Here is a 27,397-nt window from a genome sequence, read left to right as displayed (position 1 = left end):
TAACATTCCAAGTACACATGGAAGATTTTTCTAATTGTGGTGGGCACAGAATGGGACTATAGAGAGCACAGGATTCTGGGAGATTGCAATGGACTCCCGAGACTCCTCAGCATTGGGAGTCCAGAACAGTTCCCCCCCGCCCCCCGCCCCCTTCTTTACAGAGGAATTGCTACAGTGCGATGCCCCTATAGTGAAGGAAATCACCCAAATGCGCGAAGTCACCACCACAGCCTTGTTAATGCTCCAGGGCTGCGTGATGAAATCTCTGGAAGAAAAGTGGTGAGTATGTCGGGGAGGCAGCCATTTCTTCTAGGTAAAGATGTAGTCATCAAAGGTCTCCTAACCCAATTCTTATTGCCAGATATCTGCTCCAACAGGAATAGCACAATTTCCTTTCTGCCCACAAGACACACCACATCACACACACACACACACACACACACACACACATAGGCACTACACAATCATACAATCTATCTCATTGCTAACACGTTGTTGATCAGAAAAGACAGGCCAAAATTCAACATATAAATTCCAGAAGCATGGAATTATTACATAAGTGAAATTAGCATATAGATTCCTAAAAAATAACTTGGAAAGGCAAGATTTAATTTAGATCTTTTAGTAGGTCTCTTCCAGAAAAAAAAGCTATAATTCATCAATATTATATTACGCTGCAAAAAATGGCTCATGAAAGAAAAACAATGCAGGGGCTGAGAAGGTGGCTCAGTGGTAGAGCGCTTGCCTTGCATGCCTGAGGCCCTGGGTTCGATTCCTCAGCACCACATAAGCAGAAAGAGAAAGCCGGAAGTGGCGCTGTGGCTCAAGTGGTAGAGCGCTAGCCTTGAGCTGAAGAGCTGAGGGACAGCACCCAGGCCCAGAGTTCAGGCCCCACAACCAGAGCCCCCCAAAAAAATAAAAAGAAAAGCAAAGCAATGCAACAGAATAGTTCAAAGGAAAGTTTGATTTCAGAATACGGGTTCAGGCTGAGTTGTGTCACCACTCAAGACAAGGCATCAAAGTTTTATGTTGTTATGAAAAAAACCTTATGGAAGAAAAGAAACATTGTGGAGAGGAATAAAACTTTAGTATTAAAAAAAAAAAAAGAAAGACAAGCTGACATTAGTAAAGCATTAACATGGTCACAGGAAGACTTTTGAAGCCCTATGATGGTGACTCATGTCTATTATCCTAGCTACTCAGGAAGCTGAGATCTGACGATCATGGTTCAAAGCCAACCTGGGCAGAAAAGTCTGGATTCTTATCTCCAATTAGCCACCAGAAGCCAGAAGTGGAACTGTGGCTCAACTGGTAGAGCATTAGCCTTGAGCACAAAAGCTCAGGAATAGCATCCAAGCCTTGAGTTCAAACCCCAGGACCAGCACAGACAAACACACAGAATGAGTACTTTGAGTGTTACTGTTTTTTCCCTGCTCACTGCAGCTACCTCCAAAAGCTGAGGGAAAGTTTGCTATTGGCTATTAGATGTGTCAAGTTGTTTCCTTCTTTGCTATACTTAAAAAAATATGTTATTGGGGCTGGGAAGGTGGCTCAGTGGTAGAGCGCTTGTCTTGCATGCCTGAGGCCCTGGGTTCGATTCCTCAGCACCACATAAGAAAAAAGAAAAAAGCTGAAGTGGCGCTATGGCTCAAGTGGTAGAGCGCTAGCCTTGAGCTGAAGAGCTGAGGGACAGCGCCCAGGCCCAGAGTTCAGGCCCCACAACAGGACCCCCCCAAAAAATTAAAAATATATATATATTATTATTACAAATTAATTGTACCAAGGTGTTTTATTGTGATATTTAAAATATGTATATATACTTTGACCAAATTCACTCCTTTTATTCCTCTTTCATGCCTACCTTCCCTCGCTTCCTCCTGCATTTTGACAATTTTGAGTTAGTCATATATATACACTTATATTTATACATATCAATATACTACTATAATATTCACATCCAACACCATCTCCTCAGAATACTAGTTCTTTCACCATAAAACAGTCCCTGTTTTACAATTACGCCATATTTGGGAAGTGGATCTAGATTCTACAGATTAGTAAAAATGTGATTATTTGTTTTACTGAGCTTTGTTTATCTCGCTTAACATGATAATTGGTACTTCCATCCATTTTGCTACCAATAGCAATGTTATTCTTTTCTTGCGGCTGAACAATTGTCCACTATATATATATGTACTACATTTTCTTCATCCAGTCATGTATTGGTGGGCATATCCACAAGAATCCGTTGATGCTCTTGATCCTTCTTCTGTCAGGTTAGTAGAATACCAGCAACTGTTCCCAGCTCGTGTTATTACAGAGTTAGAACCAGTGGCACCAGCTTTCCCTAGGAAGCCCTCGAAGACAGCCGTCAACCTACAGAAATGCCAGGTGAGTAAGAAAGAACTTGAAAACTTTCTTGGCCGAGGCCAAGAAAGACAGAAGAATCAGAGGTTGAGAGAAGTTGTTATACTGGGCATTGAAGTCCCCTTCTCTCCTGTACTCAGAACCAACTGGGAGATGGACATGAGGGTTAGACACAGGGCCATGAAGCTGTTCATTAACTGCCATGGGCTTATTCGTCAGACCTGGGCTGTCCAATCACCAGTCATATGGCCAAGCGGCTTCACTAAGATACTCTGCACCCAAATTAGACTGGTTTACAAAACTGTTCACTAGAACTGAAGCCCCTACTGCTAAGTCGAGCACCTCACTGTCTGACCGGGGGGCAATGTTCTGTAGACAGGCAGCTCCCAGCAAACAGAGCATGCTCTCTTCTGTCTACCCATGATGCTCTAGTTCGTTCTTTGTCCCCATCACAGAAAAAAAAAGAGGGGGGAGGGCCGGGGAGAAACAGGAAACAAGAATGTTACTTAGGAAAGTCTTCTTTTGTGTTTGGAAAGTAAAATACCTGTCTCCTGTTAAAAATTCTCTCACTCAATGTGTTTCAAAGTCAGATAGATCAGAGAAACATTTGAGTCCTAGTTAGGTGCCTGTGGTTCCCGCCTGTAATCCTAGCTACTCAGGAGGCTGGGATCTGAGGATCAAGTTTCAAAGCCAGCCCAGCCATGAAAGTCCATGAGACTCTTATCTCCAATTAACCACCAGAAAACCAGAAGTGGAGCTGTGGCTCATAGTGGTGTGGTGCAGCGCTAGCCTTAAGCAGACGTAGTTCAAGGACAGCATCCAGGCCCTGAGTTCAAGCCCCCGGATCAGGAAAAAAATTAAGTCCAGTGTTACCTGAGTGCAAAGATCCTGCTAAAATATCACTAAACATAGCGGCAAGGTGCATTGGTCCACTTTTTTTTTTTTTTTTTGGTCCGGTCGTGGGGCCTGAACTCTGGGCCTGGGCGCTGTCCCTCAGCTCTTCGGCTCAAGGCTAGCGCTCTACCACTTGAGCCACAACGCCATTTCCAGCTTTTTTTCTTTTTGCTTATGTGGTGCTGAGGAATCGAATCCAGGGCCTCATGCATGCAAGGCAAGCGCTCTACCACTGAGCCACCTTCCCAGCCCTGATCCACTACTTTAGAAAAGAAAAGGAGCCACTTTGTCCTATCTCTTCTGTGTAAGAGCCAACTCTCTGGGGGCACTATAAGCACCCAGGAAGCTTAAAAGAATAATATCATGGCTGGGCATGCGTGAGCATGCCTGGAGTCCCAGCCATGTGAGACTGTAAGTGGGAAAGTTAGAGCCCCAGGAAGGCCTGGGCCAAAGCAAGAGACTTTCTAAAAAATAACTAAAGCAAAATAAACAAAGAAGAATAAAAGAGTAATGTGCACAGAGCTACGGTGCTTGGTTTAACCCCAGGAACTCTAGTTAAACTTAAAGGAAACCATTATGTACTTAAAGCACCTCAGTGCCCGGCACGATGCTTGAATGCAGCAGTATACCGCCCCCCCCCCACCCCCCAGGCAACTGGGGCTTGAACTCAGAGCCTGTGTGCTGTCCCTTAGCTTTTTTCACTCAGACCTGGAGTTCTACCACTTGAGCCACAGCTCCACTTCTAGCTTTTTAGTGGTTGACTAGCAATAAGAATCTCACAGACTTTCTTGCCTGGGTTAGCTTTGAATCTTAATCTTCAGATCTCAGACACTGGGTCAAGCAAACTGACCCAAATGATACAATTATCAAGAAGCTGGTTCCAAGACTGGAAGTTTCAGCACCCCAGTACTTCCTGTACTGGACTCCACACTTTGTCGTTACTTCTCTGTAGACTGAAACCACTGAACTTGTTGGCCAACATTCTTTCTGGCTGTCAATATCCATTAAGCTGGGAGTAAAACTGGAGAGGAAGGAACACAAAAAGTATTTTCCTGTGCACGTGTGTGTGTGTGTGTGTGTGTGTGTGTGTGTGTGTGTGTGTGTGTGTGTGTGTGTGTGTTGGTATTAGACACTGAACTCAAGACTTTGAGCTCTTGGAATTTTTACTCAAAGCTGGAACTCTACCACTTGAGCCACACCTCCATTTCTGTTGGATTTTTTGTTTTGTTTTGTTTTTGCTGGATAACTGGAGATGAATCTTATGGGTTTTTCTGCCTGGTCTGGCTTTAATCTCAATCCTCAGATCTCTGCCCTGCAAGTAGCTAGAATTACAGGCATGAGCTGCTAGTATCTGGCTTATTATAAGGGTTTTGTTTTTAATTTTTTATTGTGACAATACAGTACAGAGGGGTTACAATTTTGGACAAGGTAATGAGGACATTTCTTATCAAGCATTGTTGCCTCCTCCTTTGTTTCCCCTTCCCATCCCTTCCCATCCCCCCCCCCAACACCTCCCACCCCCTGCCCAAAGTTGTAAAGTTTGTTTTTCTTTTCTTTTTTTGGGGGGGGGGGTCCAGTCGTGGGGCTTGAACTCTGGGCCTGGGTGCTGTCCCTCAGCTCTTCAGCTCAAGGCTAGCACTCTACCACTTGAGCCACAGCGCCACGCCACTTCTGGCTTTTTTCTTCTTGCTTATGTGGTGCTGAGGAATCGAACCCAGGGCCTCAGGCATGCAAGGCAAGCGCTCTACCACTGAGCCAACTTCCCAGCCCTAAAGTTAGTTTTTCAACATAATGACTTGTACATCTCATTGTTGCAATGGGTCCACCTGTATCCCTATTTAAACGATTTGTTTTTTCCCTTCCCCTCCACAAATTATACCAACATCAAATACAGTGAAAACAGGGGTTATGCCTTGGGGGAGGGATATACAAAGCAACAAAGAAATCATCTTATAAATATGTTAGAAGCAATCGCAAGAAAGAAAAAACATTTGAACCCTTATCCTGGGGTTAATTTTACCTAACATCAACTTATCTGACCTTTTCTGCTGTCTCAGACATATTATAAGGGTTTTAAATGTGATAGATGCCAAGATACTGGTACATAGTGGTGAACTAATTATTATATCAAGTCCCTTTTTTCCTCTCAAGGAGAAAGGCTGGCTGAAAATGTTCTCCTTCATCAAGTGTTTCTGCAAGTACCGCAGGTGGTTGTCAAACCCTTTGAAGTTCCAGGAATTCGTAGACTTTCTTCACCAGGAAATGTACAATGTCAAAGAAAGTAAGTTTATCCCACTTTCCTGATGAGATCTCAACCTAGGCTTAGCCCAAATAAGTAGCTGCAGTGTACATTGCTGTGTCAGGCCTGCATCAGCCTAGAACAAGCAAAAACCCCAGGTCCCCGGTACCAAGCTATGCTTAGACATGCTGGCCCTCTGCTCTGGGAGCCAGCCAGCATGTGGACAACCAATAATTTAAAGAACTATGGGGTCTCACATTTTTTAAAACCATTTCCTTGAATTGTTTATTTTGTCTTAAAAATTCTTTGAAAATATTTTTCTACCTGTAAAATTAATATATGCTTCTAAAATAAGTAATAAAAATGAGTACACACACATATATACAATACATATACACATACATATATAATATATTTAAATGTGGTGGGGGGCAGGGGTACAGGTAAAAATTCCCCTATAAGATAAAATTGCTGTTCGACTCTAGTAGCTCAAGCCTGGAATTCTATCTACTCAGGAGGCTAAGATCCAGAGGTTCATTCTTCAAAGTTAGTCTGGGTAGAAAAGTTCATGAGACTTTGCCTCCAAAATTACTGGCAGAGGCTGGGCTAGAGGTGTGGTTTAAATAGTAGAGCACCAGCCAAATAAGCTGAGTCATCAAGAGGACCTAACTTCAAATCCCAGTACCACTGAGAGAGAGAGAGAACATTGCTAATGCTTCATAAACCTACCTGCCAATTTCCCCTCCCTTCACACAAAATGCCATAACTTCTATTTGTAACTTGGTGTTTCCTTAATGTCGTATCTTGGACATTTTTTAAAATGTCAGTATACATCTTGTACTTGTTTTTTTCTTCTCTAAAGGGTCCACTGAATATATACAGCCAACTATTTCATTCACAAATTCCTTCACTCACAGTGTTTTTTGGGGACCCTCTGTGTGGCACTCTGCTAGATGCCAAGGATACAGCACACAGCTTAGGCAATCTACATCTTCTAGAACTTTCTCTGTCCCCCTTTACTTATTCTTATCTATCTTGTGCTCTAGCTTTCTCTCTGCTTTTTCAATGAATTTCTTCATCTCATAAGTTTGGCTTTTTTCTTTATGTTGTTTGCCCAATTCTACATTACTTGCCTGAAACAAGAATTGTCCAAACTGTACTCTCCACTTGACTAGACCCCAAAATAACTATTGTTTATAGTTCAATAAACATTCTTGTGGTCATCTCTGTGTGTGAGCATACATGCACAGACATTTGAGTATACTTCCACTGGCAGGACTTTATTATAGACAAGGTTCTGCTGTGTGTGTGCATGCATGCGTGCGTGAGTGAAAAATGCTTGCTAGAAAAACGCTCTTCCACCTGGACTCTGCTCTCAATCCCACACACTCCCCATTTAGAAGTTGATCACATCTCTATGCTCAGCTCTCCAAGTCTTTGCAGTGACACCCAATGATAAGGAGTGTCTCTTCCATAGACCCATGGGGTTGGGCCACAGTCTCCTTCCTTCACCGTATTTCACCCAGGCTAAAGGCTAACAGGTTTACAAGGGTCTTGATCAAACCAGATTGGACTTTCTTCCTCTTTCTTTCCTAGACATCACCTCATCCCCTACTCCATCAGGACGGCCAACCCCAGTGTCCCCAGGTTCTCGGAACACAGAATCTGAGAATGGAGAAGGAGTCCTCACAAAGCGCCGGATATATGGACACAGGATTATCATTGTCAACTTTGCAATTAATGATTTATATTTCTTTAGTGAAATGGAAAAGTAAGTTTCTTCTCTTGTCTTTCTCTTTGTGACATTCACTTTTCATCACCCTGACAGAATACCTCAGGTAAGCAATTTAAAAGGGGATAAGATTAATTTTGGCTTATGGTTTTGGAGTTTCAGCCCAAGGTCAGATAGTCCTTGTCTTTAAATCCATGGCAAGGCAGAAATGTTACAGGGGAAAAGCAAGGTAGAAAAAGTCTACTCGCTTCATGGTGGCCAGGAAGCAAGAGCAAGAGAGGAAGGGACAGGGGACAAATACATGCTTCATAAGCATACCTGCATCGATCTACTTCCTCCAACAAGGCTCCACCCTCTAGATCCTACCACCTCCCACTAACGTCATCAAATTATGAATCCATCAGTAATCCATTGATTGGGTGAAAGTCCTATGAGCTAATCATATCCCTAAAGACTCACCTCTGAATATTACATTAGAGACCAAGCCTTCAATTCATGGGTCTTTGGTGATCATTTCCTATCTCGACCACAATGTCATCCTTAAAAGGCAAGGGTGGTGACATATACCTGTAATATAGTACTCAGAAGACAGAAGAGAAGGATTACAGTTTTTTATTTTATTGTAAAGATGCTGTACAGAGGGGTTACAGTTACATGAGTAAAGCTATGAGTACATTTCTTGTCGAGCATTGTTTTGAGGCCAGCTCAGACTGTATAATAAGGCCCCGTCTCAAAAATAAATAATAAATAAAAAAAGAATTACTTTCCCCCAAAATACTGGTTTAACTTGTGTGAGGCTTCGAGATTTCAGCTCTGCCAAGTAGGAATCTAATCTTCTAAAAATCCCACTGTTTGCTGTCACTTCACCAAGTTCTACCATTCTTTATGGAGAGTTGTAAAGTTCTTCAGTATTCTTAAGTCCCCAGTATTGACATTTACATATTCCATGATTTATGAATATGGAAGTCTTCTTACATAACACAAATGGCCACTAACTCTTCCATCAAAGGCAGGAAGTGTCATAATTAACAGTTATGTGTATGTGTGACATGTAACTGATATTTTAAAATTAGAACATCCCCATTCACTTGCCAATTTTTTATGTAATGCCAAAGCCAGTCCACTAGTAGGAGAGTCATGTATTTTTCTTCTGTAAATTCTAAATTGCATCCCAAATTCTGTCAACTGGCTTGAATTCTGAATTTTTAAAGTAGAAACGAATTTTTTGAGGCCTGCCCATTAAATAACAATGTTGTTACTAAACCAGGAGTCATCATTCTAGTTGGGAATTATGTTGCATCCATATTTATTACATAAATTCTTATACCAATTAGGTTTTCAGATAAGAATTGCCAGTCAGAAATTTGTCATGAGTAAATTCCAATAGAGAACTATTAAGCCATTTCTTTAGAGATTCACATACCACATGCTTCAATTGTTAAAGAATTTACACTTTGCTTATTTTTAAATACTAAAATAACGACATTAGCCTCTTCATAACTGAAGCACATTACCAATAAGTATTTTAAAGTGGAGAATGAGTAAAACTGTTTATGAAGTCACCATCACTACTCAACTTAAATTCAGAATATAGTATCTCAGACTCAAAAGCTTTCCTGTCCTTTATGCATTTATAATGCAGTCACTGTGTTCTGTAAGTGGTCCTTCTGCAAGATGCTTCCCAGAAGAGCTTCAATGAGCAGAGGTAGCAACAAGCCAGTCAGCATTTAGGATGAAAAATATTTTGGTAAACCATTACCTTCTCCCTAAGGTACAGTGATTTTTCCAGACACATTCAGTAGAAACTTCACATAGACCACCAACTGTTCCTCACTGGAAGGCTCTTTATACAACCTCACCTCTGATGATTCATACTCCTCTGTTCGTAAATTCTCCTGTCACACTGCGCTTTCTTGTCACAGATGTTCATGGGATTTGGGGGGGTGGGGCATGAATGCTGAGGATCAAACTAAGAGATTTTCCATGCTAAGCACATGCTTAGCTATAACTTCACCCCACGCATACTTTTATTGATATTAAATTTCCACAGAAGTAAACTAACCATGTACAGTGAATACTTGCTATAATATATTATCTGGCTTTCTTTTATTCTGTGCATATTAAGCCTTTCTCCCATCTACAAAGAAAGCTAACTTTCTAGGGTTTGGAACTTAGGGCCTCAAGCATGCTAGGCAAGCATTCTATCACTTGAACCACACCTATAACCCTTTCTGCCTTAGTTTATTACTCAGACATGGTCTCAAGTTTTTTTCCGGGGCTAGCCCTCAAATAGAATAGCTGATGGGCTGGGAATGTGGCTTAGTGGTAAAGTGCTTGCTTAGCATGCATGAAGCCCTGGGTTCTATTCTTCAGTACCACATACACAGAAAAAGCCAGAAGTGGCACTGCGGCTTAAGTGGTAGAGCTCTAGCATTGAGCAAAAAGCTCAGGGACGGTCTCAGGCCTTGAGTTCAAGCCCTATGACCGGCAAAAAAAAAAAAAAAAGAGGAGCTGGAATTACACGTGTAGGCTACCATGCCCAAATGCATCCTGAGCTGAACTTTGAAGACAGGTAGGGGTTAGATGACAAACTGTGTAGCAGGGAGGTGGTAGGGAGCATAGTTCGACATCAGATATCAGTCGGAATAGGCTAATGTCTGCTGCCTCTATTATCTGCTGCCTTGCTCGCCCTCTACAAATTCTGCTTTGCAAAGCAATGAGTAGCCTGTTAAAAAACACAAAAAGAGGTCAAGTTACCCTCTTCCCTAAAATGCTCCAGAGGCTTCCCATTACTATTTGGGGCCTGCCTGCATCCCAGGTGAGCTTCACACCAGTTCAGAAGAGGAAAGAGCAACACAATCCTCAGCCTTTGAGATCCTCAGAAGGAAAAGCTGAATTGATTTGCCTAGATAGGTAAATAAGGACACAAGATGCCGGGCGTTGGTGGCTCATGCCTGTAATCCTAGCTACTCAGAAGGCTGAGATCTGAGGATCACCGTTCAAAGCCAGCCCAAACAAGAAAGTTGGTGTGACTCTTATCTCCAATTAACCACTCAGAAAACTGGAAGTGACGCTGTGGCTCAAGAGGTAGAGTGCTCACTTTGAGCTGCAGAGTGTAGGGACAGTGCCTAGACCCAGAGTTCAAGCTCCACAACCACCACTACCACCAACCACAAAAAGAACACAGAATGGAGAAAGGAGTTTGTGGTACAGAAAAGCACTGGAAGGAGTGTTAGCATATTATCAGATACATTGGTTGTACTCAGTATTTGCCAATGGCTGAATTGTAATTGAATGGATGACATCACAACCTGGCTCAGAATTGGTCCACTTTATTATTATTATTATTATTATGTTCATGGGGCTTGAACTCAGGGCCTGGACATTCTCCCTAAACTTTTGTGCTCAAAGCTAGCACTCTACCACTTGAGCCACAACTCTACTTTTTCTGGTTAATTTGATGGAGATTAATTTCATTGACTTTCCTGCTTGGGCTGGTTTTGAATGGTAACCCTCAGATCTCAACCTCCTGAGAAACTAGGATGATAGATATGAGTCATCAGTGCCAGCCTCTGTCTTTACTTTTTCTTTTCAATATACAGGCCCAAAATAGGTCTGAGCCTATTCTATCCAACCTCGGCTGTCATCTCCTCCCTGCTTATTTCAAATTTAACTCCTCTTTTGTTTTAGATTTAATGAAATGGTGAGTTCAGCTCATATGCTGCTGATCAACAAAGCATATAATGAGAATGATGTGATCCTGCTACGGTCAAAACTTAATATTATCCTGAAGCTCTTCCTTCATTCTGACATCCCTCCCAAGCTCAGGGTAAGGGGGAATCCCCCTCCACTTGGGCCTCTAGAATTTTCCTGCTAAAATCCTGCAAGTGAATTGCCAGGTGCCTCCTCAGTCCTGAACCAACTCCTTGCCTTTCCCTAGCAAGCCCATAAAAAGCTTTGCTTTCTGGAAGTGGCGCTGTAGCTCAAGTGGTAGAGTGCTCGCCTTGAGTTGAAGAGCTGAGGGACAACGCCCAGGCCCAGAGTTCAAGCCCCATGACCGACAAAAAAAAAAAAAAAAAAAGCTTTGCTTTCAAGACAAGGGGTGGTCTGGAGGATCCTGGGGACCAAGAGGTAATTGCCTGTCCTGGAGCCCCTCAAGTGACAGGTCCCCACTCTGTGGGTAGGTAAACATCTCTGAGTCTCAGAAGGATACGATCGTTGCTGCCATTACAGAGGGCCACATGGACCGGGGCATCTTCCATGGGGCTATCTTGACTATCTTCCCCGTCATTATGTACTTCTGGAAAAGGTAACTATCTCCCCTTACCTGATGACTGCCAAGCTAGAAAAATAGTTTCCGATCTTCCTCTGGGCCTGTGTCTCATTGTTCCCAGTTTCATTCTAATCCTACTCTGCCTACTCTGCTCCTCACAGTGACTCCTGAACTAAAGGATGGAAGCATGAATGGCACCAAGAACAAATCTTCTGGGTTTCCTACCTCTCTTCTTCCTGTGTGTGTTTATGGATTAAGGGTATGAGTTTTTCTTAGCTAGGCTATAGCTCTTTGGGAGCAGTTCTGTCAAAGCGAACACAGTTGCTTAGACACAGAAGGCTCATTGAGGGAGTAGGCTTAGAGGGATTTTCTGAGGGGCAAGGTGGCAGCTAACTAGAAATGAAAACATGATGAGAAGACTGAAAAGGCTCAAACACAGAAATGAATCCAATAAAATGCCCATGGAGCACATGCAGCCCATACCCACTTAGCCTGTTCTGCTAAGATTCTGGCTGAGAGGGAAGTCTGAGCTCTCTCAGCTAGTCACTGGCTGACTCCTGGGTCTACCCTAGCCCTTGTTTATGTCCTCTACCTGGGGCATGACAATGGCCATAGAACAAGTGACTGAGATTTCCCCAAGCCTCGCTAAAGGAATGCTTGGATCGTTATTTAACTCTGCCTTCTAGGGTTCTTGTCCTCCAAAAATAAATTATTTTATTATAGTAACAATGGTAAAAAAAATGCTTAACATTAATAACCTTTTTGTCAGTTGTGGGGCTTGAACTCAGGGCCTGGGCGCTGTCCCTGAGCTCTATTGTTCAAGGCTAGCACACTACCACTTTGGGCCACATCTTCACTTCCAGTTTTCTGGTGGCTCATTGGAGAGAAGAGTCTCCTGGGGACTTTTCTGCCTGGGCTGGCTTTGAACTGCAATCCTCAAATCTCAGCCTCCTGAGTGGCTAGGATTATAGGTGTGAGCCACAGCCACGAAGCCTAATCCTTATTTTTAAGTTCCTAAAATAGTATTTTTTAAATCCAGAATTAAATATACACAAAATCTTTGATCAAGACAAGTAATTAGCCTTTTGAATCTTCATTGCTATCTAGCACTTCATTCTAGTGCTTCTAACCAGGACTAAATACAAACTCATCCTGAGACCGTTGAAGGATCAGATATTTTTAGAAAATATATGTATCTCCTGGCTTGATTGAAAGCTCAGCTCCCTCCTTATGAATTTTGGAAGATCCGAGTTGTTTCAAGGAGGTTTCAAATCCCTGATTCTGGAGTAGTTGGTTCTTTTCTTGCTTTCTCATTCTTGCTTACATTGTACAACCCACATTAGTGGGTATTATCCCCAGTGAAGAAATTATCTCCACCAAAGATCAAACAAGAGATCATCTCCAACAACCCTCTGAGGTGGGGTGAGCACCCTATTGTATCCCTGCTTTCCCCAAGGACAATGAGGTTCAGAGGAGCTAAGAGACTTGCCTAGGATCACTTAGTAAGAGGTAAAACCAGATCTCCTAGGCACTTACCACTGCTACTAGTAATGCAAGTGTGACACACTGGAAGTTCCAAGAGGGAAAGAAACTGTTCAGCAACTGGAATGGGAGAAACCAACAGGAATAGAATACTCTGCCCCTTGAAGAGGGGGCATGGTAGCAAGTCCACCAAAGCCAAGGGAGCATAAAAAATAAATCTAGTCTTATCCAGAACTGACCAAAGTTGGGGGGAAAATGGGGAGGGGTCCAATCCCAGGGCTGGCTGAAGGCAGACAAAACAAGGAGCTAGGGAAACAGGGAGGAAGCAATGGCAAATGTGGTGAGGGCTTTTGAGAACAAGAGTTCATGGACCATGAGTCTGAGGAACCTGGGTGCATTCCAGGAATATGGTAGAGTCAGGCTGTCAGGAAGGAGCAAGTAGAAACCAGTCAGACACTGTCTGCACGAGGGGACGCTGGAAAGAGACATTTGATGCCTGCACTGGGGGGCACTAGTCAGGAGATTTTTTTCTTTTTTGTCAGTCATGGGGCTTGAACTCTGGGCCTGAGCGCTGTTCCTCAGCTCTTCAGTTCAAGGCACGTGCTCTCCCACTTGAGCCACAGAGCCACTTCTGGTTTTCTGGTGGTTTATCGGTGATAAGAGTCTCACGGACTTTCCTGCCTGGGCTAGCTTTGAACCGCGATCCTCAGATCTCAGCCTCCTGAGTAGCTAGGATTACAGGCGTGAGCCAAGGGTGCCTGGCTAGTTATGAGATTGTTATACTCTGATGCACAAATGAGCACCCAGGGATTAAATGGCAGCCTAAGCTTTGGCACAGCAAGTTCTATACAGGCTCTATCCACTGGTGGTTCCAGAAGAAAGCCTTGCCCACAGGCCAAGCCCTCACTTGAGCCAGGTCTGCACAAAGAAGAAAGCTCAGAAGAAGGGCCTCTGACAGGTAGCCCTCAAAGGTCAGCATCATCTCCCTGTCTCTGTTGGACACCTACACTGTGAGGACTGGTCCCACCCAGGTCTCCTCTGTGATCAGAAGCCATTCTTCCCACAGGTTTTGTTCCTGGAAGGCAGTATGTTCTTACTTGCACTACGTAGGGAAGGTGCACAGGGAGAGAAAAATTCTTCCCAAAACTATATACAAGAGCCCTGTCTGGAATGCAGGTAAGCTCCACAATGACTCATGGTCCTATTCTCTAGCCACTGAGACATGGGATGAGAGATAATGAATTCTATGACCTTCTGGGGTTCTGGGAGTGTTTGCTGGCCCAGTGGGCATCTCCTTAGAGAAACAAGACTGTTTACCCATGATCTTCTTCCCGATTCATGTCACGGTGGTGACCACAGCTATTTGTTTTTTGGGGTTTTTTTTTGGGTCCAGTTGTGGGGCCTGAACTCTGGGCCTGGGTGCTGTCCTCAGCTTTTCAGCTCAAGGCTAGCGCTCTACCACTTGAGCCACAGCGCCACTTCTGGCTTTTTTCTTTTTGCTTATGTGGTGCTGAGGAATTGAACCCAGGGCCTCATGCATGCAAGGCAAGCGCTCTGCCACTGAGCCACCTTCCCAGCCCCAACCACAGCTATTTGTGAACTTCATTAAAGTCTACTATCTCAGAAGTAAAGATGTGGCTCAAGAGGTAGAGTGCTAACCTTGAGCAAAAAAGCCAAGTGAGAGTATGAGGCCCTGCCCGAGCTCAGCCTCCAGTACCGGCATAAAAGAAAATAAATAAATAAACTCTACCATCCGAAAAGAGCCAATTTGATACAGAGATATGTGGAAAAATTTAAAAGCTAAATACATGATATAGCTTTAATGTAATATATATATATATATATACACACATAGATAATCATACTTCTATATGTACGTTTTATGAAAGCATAGAAATAAGCTTAGAGATAAAATATAAATAGGGTTATATCTGAGTGGTTATGTGTATGATATGTGTATATAAGTATGTGATGTATATGTGTATGATGTGTGTATATGACATATGTATGCGCACACACATTATATTTTCTTGACACAAATCCATACTTGAGCTGAAGGAAGTTTCATAAAGGAGAAGGGGTGGACAGGCAGTGCCTGACCAGGACAAGGAATGTTAAAGACAGCAACTGACGGCCCTTTGATAGGGCCAAGCATTCTCCTTATCAAGCTCAAACCCACTTTCTTGTCGTGTCTATACACCCAGATGGCTACCTCTGTTCTCACACTAGCTGCCACATGCATGCATCCCACTTTATGCTAAGAATGCAGAAGTGCCCTGGAGACCCAAATCCATGCAAACAGGAAACAAGGCTGGCTGGCTAGACACCCTGACTTCTATCCCTACATTCCTGGCTGAAGTGGCCAATAATACACGAACACTACTCAGTATCCTTGTTTATTTACCTTAGCAGCAGCTAAATACCAACAACCTCTTTAGAACTTAGGGCCAAATATCCCTGTGAGTGAGCGCTCTTATTTAGGATGGGGACAAGGACAATGAATGAAGAACAAATTGTAAGAAACAAAGGAGAGGCAGGTAGGCAGGGCAGGCAAACAGTATTCAGGTAGACTGGTAATGATGCCCCTTAGTGGGAGCTAAGGTGCTTCCAGCCTTTGGTTTACATCCTATGCTGATCTCCAAGGAAGTCATTTCCCAAATTCTCTTCTGGTTTTAAGAAGAGGAGAAGGCGGGTGGCAAGAATGCCCTAAATTAAGAGGTCAGGGTCCCAGGTCTGCAGAGTCTCAGCTTGAACTGAGGGGTCTTGAGCAAGACTTCACACTCTCAGTCCCAGACCACTGAACCCAGGCGCAAGGTTTGGATCTAGATATCATTCTCTCATGTACATCCTGGAATCTGAGGATGTACGACATGCAGTGCTTACGTGGGAAGATCGATTCTGTCAGCTGTTCTTAATGAGCTCCCTTCCTTCCCCAGGTGATCATGCTCACGCTGTCTTAAGGTTCTCCTTAATCAGAGGTCTTGAGTGGATACGGCCTCAGCAGCCACAGCGGGATGGAATAAGTTCCACTCAAAACTGTGAGTTGCAACCCCACAGTGAGACAGTGACTCAAGGCCAGATTGGCCAGTCTGTTTAGGAGATCTGCCCCCCAAATGGGAAGTGACTTGCTCCAGGTCACACAGCTCGTGAGTGGCAGACATCAGTGACAAGTGGTTCTCCTGGTCTCCCCAGGGTTCTGTGGGCTCTGGGTACAGGTCTTATCTGCACACTCATGTGATTCTTTTGGTGGTAGTTGAGCTGGAAGTCAAATCCTTGTACTTACTAGGCAGGTGCTCTACTACTGAGCCATGCCTCTAGCCCATCTTCTGGATTCTTTCTGGCCCCTTGAAGGTACCATTAGTCTTGTTTAAAATTTAATTTTATTGTAAAGATGAGGTACAGAGAGGTTACAGTTACATGAGTAAGGTAATGAGTACGTTTCTTGTTGAACATTGTTAACCCCACCTTTGTTTTTCTCCTACCATCCCTTCCCTTCTCCCCATTAGTCTTACACTGTGTTTACTACTCTGCCCATTTCAGGTGTGATGTGCCATCTTTAATGACCATTGTAGCATCCCAATAGTTGCTTTCTCCACATATTGCTTGAACAGTGCCTCTATTCTGCTTTCTGGAGGCTTCTGCTGCTTAGTTTCTCACCTCCCAGACATTTTCTTCTCTAGCTTCAACTTCAAGGAATCAATTTCTCATCCAACAGCACTAACTGTGCCTTCGATTTTACTTTTGGTCTCTCCCAATAAACCTTTACTTTCCATTCCAATTACTAGCTTTGACCTGGGGAGGAAGACAGGGGTACTTTGCTGTTTCTCATAGGCATGGAATGTCAGCTTGTAGGAACCACCTACAATGCACATCTTGTCTTGCACCCTGATGGGGGAGGTCTCTATAAAGCATGACCCCTGGCCCATGAACCCAGGCAGCCTGAAGGTCTTCTGATTCTGGTGTCCACCTCCTACTTCCTTGCTTTTACTTCCAGGGTCTATATATATGGGCCTCATATCCTTTATATCCAGATTGTCTTGGGAACAAAACAATATTGCTGCATACAAGTTGTGTTTCTAAGTACAAACAAGTGGTACAACAACTTGACATTTATTTTCCCAACCCTTTCCTGGAGGGGAAATCTCTTCTGGATTAATTCTCCCACACAGCTCTTCCAACAAACTCTGTATTATGATCTCTGATTCTGTCACTTTATATTTCTCTTTAGCTTCCTCTAGCAACTTCACCCAACCAAAAGCTAGATCATCTAGCATGCAGCTGAATCCTGTCCCAGGATAGGCATGAGAGAGAAAGTCCTCCTCCTCAAAGCTGCTATGTTCAAGCATCCAGTGAGAGATGAGATAAATTTTCCAGAGTCCTCACTTCAAGTCCTGACACTCCTACATGTAGAATCAAGTTGGCCTGCTGCCTCTAGAGTCAGGGTAGTTAGGAAAGGATTGTTCAGTGTCCTCCAATGGGGCCAGGTACTTTTAAGAAGTTGAAACCCTGGCTGTACCTTCCAATAGACCTGTATTGCTGGAGGAAGAGTATTCCAAATGACTCTTTTTGTTTCCCAACTTCCCACAAATTCCAGCTCTAACAGCAAGAAGCATAAGGTGGAAAAGGTGGAGCCATTGTGCTTGGTAGAACACTGGTAGAAAAATCCAGGAATCATTCCAGCCTGCCAAACTCTGATTGAGCCTATCTCACTTCTGTACAAGCATCAAGGTGAAATGATGGTAACTAAGTTAGGGCTCTGGGAAGGTCTGCAGGGGCCATGGCAACCACAGCTGAGTACCACCAAAAGCTTGCTTGAAGGTTCGCATTATAGATAGCAGCCTCTGTGAATGGCAGACTGGGTTTCCTTACTAGCTCTTCCACCTGCTCAGACCTGCTTCGAGACTTGTCCTTCCCACAAGAACTTATTACTGCCCCCAACATTATTTGCCTGTGGTGGTACCTGGGAAACAAACCAGGAAAGCCTGGATCGCTCTGCCTTGAAAAGACAATGCATAGCTTCAGAGGTCTTAAGCTCTTGGGCAAGAAGTCCATGGGAAAGTCTGTTCTGAAGGAAGGGTATTAAGTTTGGCCATTGTTATCTCTAAAGGAAAAAACAACCTGGCAATAGTGGGGTTCTAGTTATTTCGTTGCTATGGTGATAATTTGATATCCTTTCTTTTTCCCTAGACAAAACTCAACCCATATCAAAAAAGAGAGTAAGTAATCAAGTCAACGGAAGAAAACGATCTCTAGGAAGCCACCCAACATTGACAGAACCTTTGCCGGTAAGAATAATACACCCTGGCACCAATTCTCCTGGAAAGATCAAAGAAGGGAATGGGGTAACAGTCAGATACAGCAGGACAAACTATGTTGAATAAGATGTGGCTGAGAGCAAGGGCATCTCTGCTCTTCCATGCATCTCTGCTTTTCCCAACCCTGAGATATATCAGAGATAGTCTCTTCAGTGTGCTAAAGGAGACTGTTATAAAATAATGATCTAATGTGGTGAAAATGGAATAGAAAATATGACTTAGATGAGAATCCAGTTGGCATTAACAGAGTGACAAACAGCCACCTAGGGCTTTGCCCTTCATAGACATAAGCTATATACTTTGATTGAGTAGATTCCACATTGTTTCTCTTTCTACCTTCAGTATTGAACACAGTAGCATGCAGATATCAGTTGCCCATACATATGGATTAAGTGTCAGAATAAATGGATTGTGATAGGTACTGCAAATACAGAAAAGAAAATAGGATGTGAAGTTTATACTGACATATTATTAGAAAATAATGAAACACTGTGACCAGATCAACAGAGAAAATACGTTTTCTTGATGTAAATGTGTGTGTGTGTTTGTGTGCACGCACACACACGTGTGTTCACGTGTGCTGGCGATGGGGCTTAACTCAGGGCTTGGGCATTGTCCTTAGCTTTTTTAGTCAAGGCTGGCACTCTACCACTTGAACCACAGTTCCATTCTTGGCTTTAGTGGGTTGATTGGAGCTAAGTGTCTCTCAGACTTACCTGCCCAGTCTGGCTTTGAACCGTGATCCTCAGATCTCAGTCTCCTGAACAGATAAGTTTACAGTCTTGGTGGAACTTTTTGTTTTTTTTTTTTTGTTTTTGTTTTTGTTTTTTGTTTTTTGTTTTTATTGGGGGGGGGTCCGGTCATGGGGCCTGAACTCTGGGCCTGGGCGCTGTCCCTCAGCTCTTCAGCTCAAGGCTAGTGCTCTACCACTTGAGCTACAGCCCCACTTCCAGTTCTTTTCTTTTTGCTTATGTGGTGCTGAGGAATCAAACCCAGGGCCTCAGGCATGCAAGGCAAGCACTCTACCACTGAGCCACCTTCCCAGCCCTTTAAAGAGTCAGTGACTTTATTTTTCGCTTTTTTGCTTATGTGTTGCTGGGGAATCGAACCCAGGGCCTCATGCATGCAAGGCAAGCGCTCTACCACTGAGCCACCTTCCCAGCCCTTGGTGGAACTTTTTAATAGTCTAGTAAATATGAACTTTAAGAGCTGTCTGTTTTGTTTTAGGAAGTTCATAGAATCCATGCAGAATAAAGAATAAAGCATCACCGAGAGAGTCAAAGAAAGCTGAGAGATCTACTTCCATCATTAGACCAACCTTTTCCAATGAGCTCATGGGAGTGACATGAAGTCTCGCCTTTTGCCAGAAGTATGAAGACATCTATTCCTCATAAGGGTCTCCCGCTGACCGGAGTATTGTCCCTAGAGAAAGGGGACAGTATGCACAGCCCTTCAGGGCGCTAGTTCTCACCTCTGCCACTCAACCAGAGCTGCAAGTCATTAGCTAAAATAAAGGGTTTCCATACTCATTACCATGGGCCTGTCATCCTCTGCTTAAGGAAAGGGATACAGGGAAAAGAGTATGTTGCTCCCCAGAGGGTCTTCAGGCTCATTTCTAGTTCAAAAGATTTGTAGACATTAATATTTGCTGCTGGGATGGAGACTACAGAGAGCCAATCCCATCACGTGAATGTGAGTCTTTCCCTGACCCAGAATTCAAAGTAGGAGGCCCTGCTGCTATTCTTTAAGACCTCAAGGTTTTCCATAAGGCAAAATGGTTTTAATTCCTATCTCTGTTCCTGAGTAATTTTATAATTACTATCAAATTTCTTACCCTTACAAAGTCCTTAGCACCCTTACATGTGAAATCACAGTTGGCAGACACCTTCTAGAGTTGTTGGGTTGAGGTAATGTAGGTCATGTGCACAGTACAGGGCCAGGCACATAGTTGGAGGTTGGGGCAATGGTTGCTGTGTCTCTTTCCATCTTTTTCCTAAGCTTCCCAGAACACTAGGAAGTAGTTGACCCAATGCATTTCCTCCCAAACACTACATCGTTGTGGGGTGGGGGTAGAATGGTCAGCATATCACAAATCTGGTGTTTTGGAGAATTTTTTGTTTTGTTTGTTTTGTTTTTGTCGGTTATGGGGCTTGAACTCTGGGCCTGGGTGCTGTCCCTCAGCTCTTCAGCTCAAGTCTAGCACTCTACCACTTGAGCTACAGTGCCACTTCTGGTTTTCTGGTGGTTTATTGGTGATAAGAGTCTCATGGCTAGCTTTGAACTGCAATACTCGATCTCAACCTCCTGAGTAGCTAGGATTACAGGCGTGAGCCACTGGCACCCAGCTTTTTGGAAGATTTTCATGATATGTGTTTACAATTAATATTGAACAAACAAGACTTCTGCTTCTCTAAGTACTTACTCATCCTGAGCTCTAATAGACACTTTGAAAATAGCAGCCTTCCATTGAATAGGTATCAGGAAGAGGAACCAGAAACATCATTCTTCAGGTAAGGTAATGAAGGGAAGAAAAAGGTCAGATGTCACCCAAGACTTAGAAAACTGGCATGCAGCTTTAAGATCTGTGATTCTTCATGGTGCCAGGCTGAGATTCTATTCTGAAAGCTATTTCATATAAATGTCAGAGGGAAATCAGGGATCCTTAACTGGTGCTTTTTCCTTGGGAATTGTGATTGTGCCAGGATGTGGGTTTAGGGTGGCAGGAGTGAGAACAGACAAAAAAGACTGGAGAGTTATAGACTTGCTAGACTCAGTGAGTAAAAATACAGACATCTCCATTAGTAGATGAGTAGGGAAAGATGTTAATAGCAGAAATAGAGCCTTGAGGAGCAATCAGGCAAAGGCCCCTCCCCTAGAGGTTCTTTACCCTTCACCATGGCTTTGAGCAGTCCAGTATGCAGGCCTCTAGACATCGTATCACTGTGGCCTTGAGCAGTCTCCCATGTGGGCTCCTGGACATCACATCATGGCTCATTTCCCCTTGGAAGACTTGCAATGTGAACAGCAGACTGATTGGACCCAAGAGGAATGGGCACCCCCGGTCAGAGGGGCTAAAGGAGCATAGAGAGTTTGGGCAGGCCATGTGGAGCCTCTGATTGGGTCTGGGGACTGTTATGGCCTATAGGCTGTCCAATGATTTTGAGGGTCGTGTAATTCTCTACTAGAGACACCTTATTCACCCCTGCACAAAACACCCCAGGTGGTATCCTAACAAGCTCTGCTTATCTTTTTCTTCAGTAAATATTTGCATTTTACTTCTCTTTCTCTCTCCATGGAAGTAATTCTTAGAGATACATGTACCCCATCTAGGCATTTCAATTTTTCAGTAACAAGGCAGTAAGTGGGAGTAATAGTGTACACTTGCAATTCTAGCACTCAGGAGGCTGAGGCAAGACGGCCAACGTTTGAGACCAGCTCGAGCTATATAGCTCAGGTGGCTACACAATCAGTTTGGAAACACAATTAAGATAATAAGTGGCTATGCGGGGGTCACCAACATGGATTAGCTTGGAAGACATTATAGTGAATGAAATGTCAGGCACTGAGAGACTATCATATAATTTCATGTGGAGGCTGTCTCAGAGAAGTAAGCAGTAGCCTGGCTCTGAAGGCTCATGCCTGTAATCCTTGCTAATCTGGAGACAGAGATCTGAGGATTTCAGGTAGAACCCAGTCCACCAGGAAAGTCTATGAGACACTTATCTTCAATTAACCAGCAAAACACCCAGAAATGGGGTGGAACTCAAGTGATAGAGTATCAGCCTTGAGCCTAAAAGCTAAAGGACAACACCAAGGCCCTGAGTTCAGGCCTCAGTACTAGCACGAAGGAAGAGAAGAATGGGGGGTGGAGGGAGAGGAGAAGAGAGAGAGGAGAAGGAGAAGGAGAAAAAGAAGCAATAGAATATTGGTTGCCAGGGGTCTGAAAAGGGGTGTGGGTAGAGAGAGAATGGTTGGCAGTACATTGGTACTCAAATAGGATAGAATAAATAAACTTTAATATTGTATAGCACAGTAGGTATGTATGGTCAATGTATGTTAATTATACATACATTTTTAAACCATGTATATATGCATACGTGTGTGTGCACATGTGTGCTCATGTGCTGATACCAAGGCTTGAACTCAGGTCCTGAGTGCCATTCCTTAGCTTTTTTTGCTCAATACTGGTACTCTGCTACTTTGGAATGTTTCAAAGAAATGAATGGTTGAAGCAATGGGTGCCTGATCTGATCACAAACACATTGTAGATATGTGTGGAAATATCACACTGTACCCCACAAATACGTGCAGTTATCAATTAAAAAAATAAAACAAATACAACATTTCACCTAAATGTGATTTTCTTTCTGATAAGCAATGAGTAATATTTTAGATAAGTATTCCAAATGTTGCATGAGGGAGATTTGTACTGAGAACAGTATTTGTTGCTCACTTGAAATTCAGTTTAGCCGGTATTTGGTCTTACAACCCTCCAAAAAATGGGATATGCCTTGGGATTTGGATACTCAGCACTGGAACAGGGAACAAGATGAGGCCTAGCAAGACTGAAGGGGGGGGGGGCATCTACTTTAGTGGCGGGCGGGGTGGGGGCGGGTCCTCTACAGCCCTGTTCTGGATTTCCTGAGAATGCAGGGGAGCTAAGTTTCTTCAAGTTAATGAAGACAATGCCCAAAGGGACACAGAAAGGAGCAGGGGGATGGGAAATCACAAATTATCTGGGCAACTTGAGGAAGGGCCAGAAAGCTCCGTGTAAAACTGGAATCTCCAATTAGGAGATTCTGATCTGATCCGACAGGAGTCAGTCTATTTGGGCATTTGATGTTCCCATCTTTAAAACCTAAGAGCAGTTGTTTCTGAAAGGCATTATGATTCTGCCTCTAGCTACTGTTCATGCTGAAAACAGAGATGATGAGGAAGGAGAGAAGCCGCAGGAGGACATGAGAGGATCTCAACAGCAAAGGGATGACATTCTCAATTTAGGGTGTCCTGCGGTTGGTTAGTACAGGGACCATTTAAAAGGCACAAGTGTGGTCGTGGAGGAGAGAGAGATCACAGAGGGGCTTCAAGACCAGCCTGAGACCCTGGAAATAGAATGCCTAGTAACTGATGTAAGATGGAAAGAATTGTAAGATTCCTTTTAGGACTTCTTTCCTGGTACTTTCATAGCCCTGGAAATGCCTGAAAAGAAGAAACTGGAGAAATAAATATCCAGACCTTATCTTTCTTCTCCAGCTGACTTCCTGCTAAGACTTTACCTTGGCTCAACTCACTTCTCAAGCCCAAGAGTGAGGAGGCTCATTGATGTGACCCATCTGTCCTGGGGACAGAGATCAGGATGGAGAGGGTGGGGACACAATCAGGTGTAGCAACTGGAAGAGGAGTGGCCAATGTAGATACTCCACACTAGAGTCATCGATGCTCCCCATGGGCCATGCCTGAACTGAGGTGGGAAGGAAGGATTGCAATCTGACAGGTCTCAGGAGCAGGGGATGGGGGAGAGTAGGAGGTGTTAGGAGACAGTTGAGACTACAGGAGCTCACCAAAGTCTGGATGTGAAGAGGGAGCCCAGCAGGTTTCCAGAACACACTGGTTTAGTAAGTCTTACATAAATGAGGGAACGGTAGTGCAGGACGATCATAGGATTACACAGTATAATCACTAGCATTTATTGACTACTTCCTATATGCAAGACAATTACTAACACTTTGCATGTATCATCTTATTTAATCTGTCTACTAAGCCTCAGAAGTATAAATTATTTATATTCTTGTGAGTAAGAAGATCAATTTAACAAGCATCTGGAAGTTCACAGTCGATAGGAAACTGAAGATCTGGGATCAGACCCCCTAAAAACCTGTCTCCAAAGTCCCCACTATTAACCATGACTCTGGCTTTCTATAAGTAACTGTGAACTGTAGCTCTTCTAACCTGCTTACACATTGGAATCCATGGGGGGGGGGTTGTTGGCTTTGTCTTCATTTTTAAGAATAGTTTCAAGTTCACAGTGAAAGGAAGAGGAAGTACAAAGCACACATAAACTCCTTGTCTCCATGCAGGCATCGACTCCTCCCTGTCAACACCTTGTGCCAGTGTGGTGCCTCTGTTATGGTCTCTCACAGCAATTGCCACCCAAAGTCCACAGGTTTTACTGAAGGTCACTCTGGGCATTGTAAATTCTATGGGTAAGGACAGATAGCTGACATGATAGAGTCATAGAGAATCATTTCACAGCCCTGAAGCTCCTGCTCTCCACCTATTCATCTTTTCTTTTACTCCCAACCTCTGGCAACCACGCCTCTCCTTATTGTCTTCCTAGTCTTGCCATTCCATGCAGTCACACAACTGGAACTCTACAGTACATATATAATGTTTTCAGGTTGCTTTCTTTCACATACCAATATGCATTTAAGATTTCCCTGATGTCTTTTCTAATGTCTCCCATGTCTCAGCTAAATATTTTGTGTCTGAATGTATAAATTTGTAATCCACTCATATACTAAAGAACATCTTAATTACTTGCATGTTTCTGCAATCATGAATTAAACTTCTATGAATATCCATGTTCAGGTTTTTGGGTAGACGGAAGTTTTCAGTTCCTTTGGGTAAATGCCAAATAGTGTGATTGTTGGATCATACGTTAAAATGTGTCTAGTTTTCTTAGGAACTACCAAATTGTCTTCCAAAGTGACTGTACCATTTTTGCCTTACTACTGGCAATGAATAAGAGTGCCTGTCAATCCACATCTTCACCAGCATTAGGTGCTACCAGAGTTTAGATTTTGGCCATTCTGATAGGCGTGCATTGGTGTCATTGATGTTTTAATTTGCAGTTCCCTGAACATTTTTATATGCTTTTTTTCTATCTGTAGATCTTGTTTCTCCCTCTCCCTCCCTCTCTCCCCCTCCCTCTCTCTCTCCCTCTCTCTCTCTCTCTCTCATATGCTTTTTTTCTTTTTCTTTTTTTGGTCCGGTCATGGGGCCTGAACTCTGGGCCTGGGCGCTGTCCCTCAGCTCTTCAGCTCAAGGCTAGCACTCTACCACTTGAGCCACAGCGCCACTTCCGGCTTTTTTCTTTTTGCTTATGTGGTGCTGAGGAATCAAACCCAGGGCCTCAGGCATGCAAGGCAAGCGCTCTACCACTGAGCCACCTTCCCAGCCCTCATATGCTTTTTTTCTATCTGTAGATCTTGTTTCTCCCCCTCCTTTCCTCCCTCCCTCCCTCCCCCTACCCCTCCCCCCCTCTCTCTCCTCTCTCTCCATGCCTGGGTTTGAACTCAGGGTCTCATGCTCTCATAGGTGTTTTCACTCACAGGTGCCTCTATCATTTGAGCCATACTTTCAGTCTGACATTTTGTTGGTAATTGGAGATGGAATTTCACAGACTTTTCTACCCCCTCCCCCCAATTTGAAACCACAACCCTCAGATGTCAGCCTCCAGAGTAACTAGGATTACTAGCACAAGCCACTATTTGTATATCTTAAGAAGTGGTCCGTCCTTTCATCCATTTCTTAATCAAATTTATCACTTTTTGTTGCTGAGTTTTTAGAGTTTATTTGCATGTTTTTGAATAAAAATACTTTATCAGTATTTTTTTTTGGAAAATATTCTTCCAAACTATGGCTTGTATTTTTATTCTTTGAGTATATAGAATTCTACATGTCCAGGGTATTTTCTCTTTCAAAATATTAATTTCTTACTGGCAAGCTCATAGTTTTCTTTTTTAATTTTTTTATTGTAAAGATGTTCTTCAGAGGGGTTACAGTTACATGAGTAAGTCACTGAATACATTTCTTTTCAAAGCTCATAGTTTTCTTTCCTCAGCTCTACTCAGTCTACTAAAGAGTCTATTCAAAGCATTCATAATTTTTGTTACATTTTCGAAGTACTAGAATTTGAACTCATTGGCTCTCATTTGTTAAGCAGATGCTCTACCAAATAAGCTATGCCTCCAGCACTGTTACAAAATGTCTCTCTGCTTACATTACCCTATTGGGTAATGTACAATGTATCATCTACATTTTCCTTTGGAAGTCCTTACTATAGTCATAATAATTTTAAAAATTCTTCCAATATCCTTGTAATATGTGGCTTTATTTCTGATGTTTCTCTGTATTCACACTGTATTTCCTGCCTTTTAGTTGTTTCTTGTTAAATATTGGACCTCATCTACTGGGTAAAAGAAAAATTGGCACATAGGTCTTTAATAGTATGGCCCTAAAATGTTGGAAGAGGAAAAATCAGTGCTCCTGTGATGAGATTTTTTTAATACTTTTTTTATTGTAAAAATAGTATACAGAGGAGTTACAGTTACATGAGTAAGGTAATGAGTACATTTCCTATCGAGCGTTGTTACCCCCTCCTTTGTTTTTCCCCTACCATCCCTTCCCTGTGATGAGATATTTGGCTTTCAGTGAGCTCATTCTCCTAAACTGTGAGCTTTGTAAGTAATTTTAGTCAGTCTGTCGTTGTTGAGATTTTCACCCCCTTAGTAGAAAAGGATGGCTTGCAGAACCATAGTTGAGTATTTTCTTTCTACCAGGTTGTTTTATCTCTGACCAAACTTTGGTGTGTTGGGCTCTAGTAAATACAGTTTGTTCTCTTGAGGGCAGGTCTTTTTTAAGAACAAATGATGCTGACACATTTCAAAACAATTGTTTTTCCTCTTCCCCATGAGATCCTGATATTTTTCTCTGTGATCTTTCTTGTTAGAACTGTAGATCTCCAGGAGGAAATTTCAGTAAGTATGGAGTGTTTCCTCCATATTTATCCCTAGATTTCCCCACAGACTCCCAGCAACTTGTCGATTTCAATACTTGTTCCCATGAAAGCGATCTTTCCCCCCTTGTAAGTGGTGATTTTCTGTATCTGCCTGCCTGTCTCTCTACTCCGGAGAACAACCATTTTCCCTATGACCCCTCTACTATCCAGGGATTTAAGAAAAGTCATTGAGGATGGAGCTAGTGGCTTTTAAGCTTCTTATATGGCAGGTCAGATACTGGACTTCCAGTATCTGGAAGTATCTGGAGCCTGGGGCTCACCTAAAGTTCTGGCCCCATTGGCATGGGATGAATAC

General features: G+C 43.2%; 1 protein-coding gene across 1 annotated transcript in view; it reads left to right on the top strand.

The window, feature by feature from the left end:
* The window catches only part of Rgsl1 (regulator of G protein signaling like 1), a 49,675-nt gene extending 32,389 nt beyond the window's left edge, over positions 1–17,286 (top strand). The window contains exons 13-21 of the mRNA XM_042674629.1: positions 162–279; positions 2,277–2,391; positions 5,413–5,542; positions 7,097–7,271; positions 10,923–11,061; positions 11,417–11,541; positions 14,054–14,163; positions 15,924–16,025; positions 17,216–17,286. Of these exons, the coding sequence (XP_042530563.1) occupies positions 162–279; positions 2,277–2,391; positions 5,413–5,542; positions 7,097–7,271; positions 10,923–11,061; positions 11,417–11,541; positions 14,054–14,163; positions 15,924–16,025; positions 17,216–17,286 (1,085 nt within the window). The remainder of the gene's footprint in view (positions 1–161; positions 280–2,276; positions 2,392–5,412; positions 5,543–7,096; positions 7,272–10,922; positions 11,062–11,416; positions 11,542–14,053; positions 14,164–15,923; positions 16,026–17,215) is intronic.
* Positions 17,287–27,397: the final 10,111 nt, after the last annotated feature.

The sequence above is a fragment of the Dipodomys spectabilis genome, unplaced genomic scaffold (genome assembly GCF_019054845.1).
Source record: "Dipodomys spectabilis isolate Male_0828 unplaced genomic scaffold, ASM1905484v1 ptg000019l, whole genome shotgun sequence".
Lineage (NCBI taxonomy): Eukaryota > Metazoa > Chordata > Mammalia > Rodentia > Heteromyidae > Dipodomys > Dipodomys spectabilis.
The sequence above is the reverse complement of the archived record's forward strand: the minus strand, read 5'-3'. Positions and strand labels throughout refer to the sequence as shown.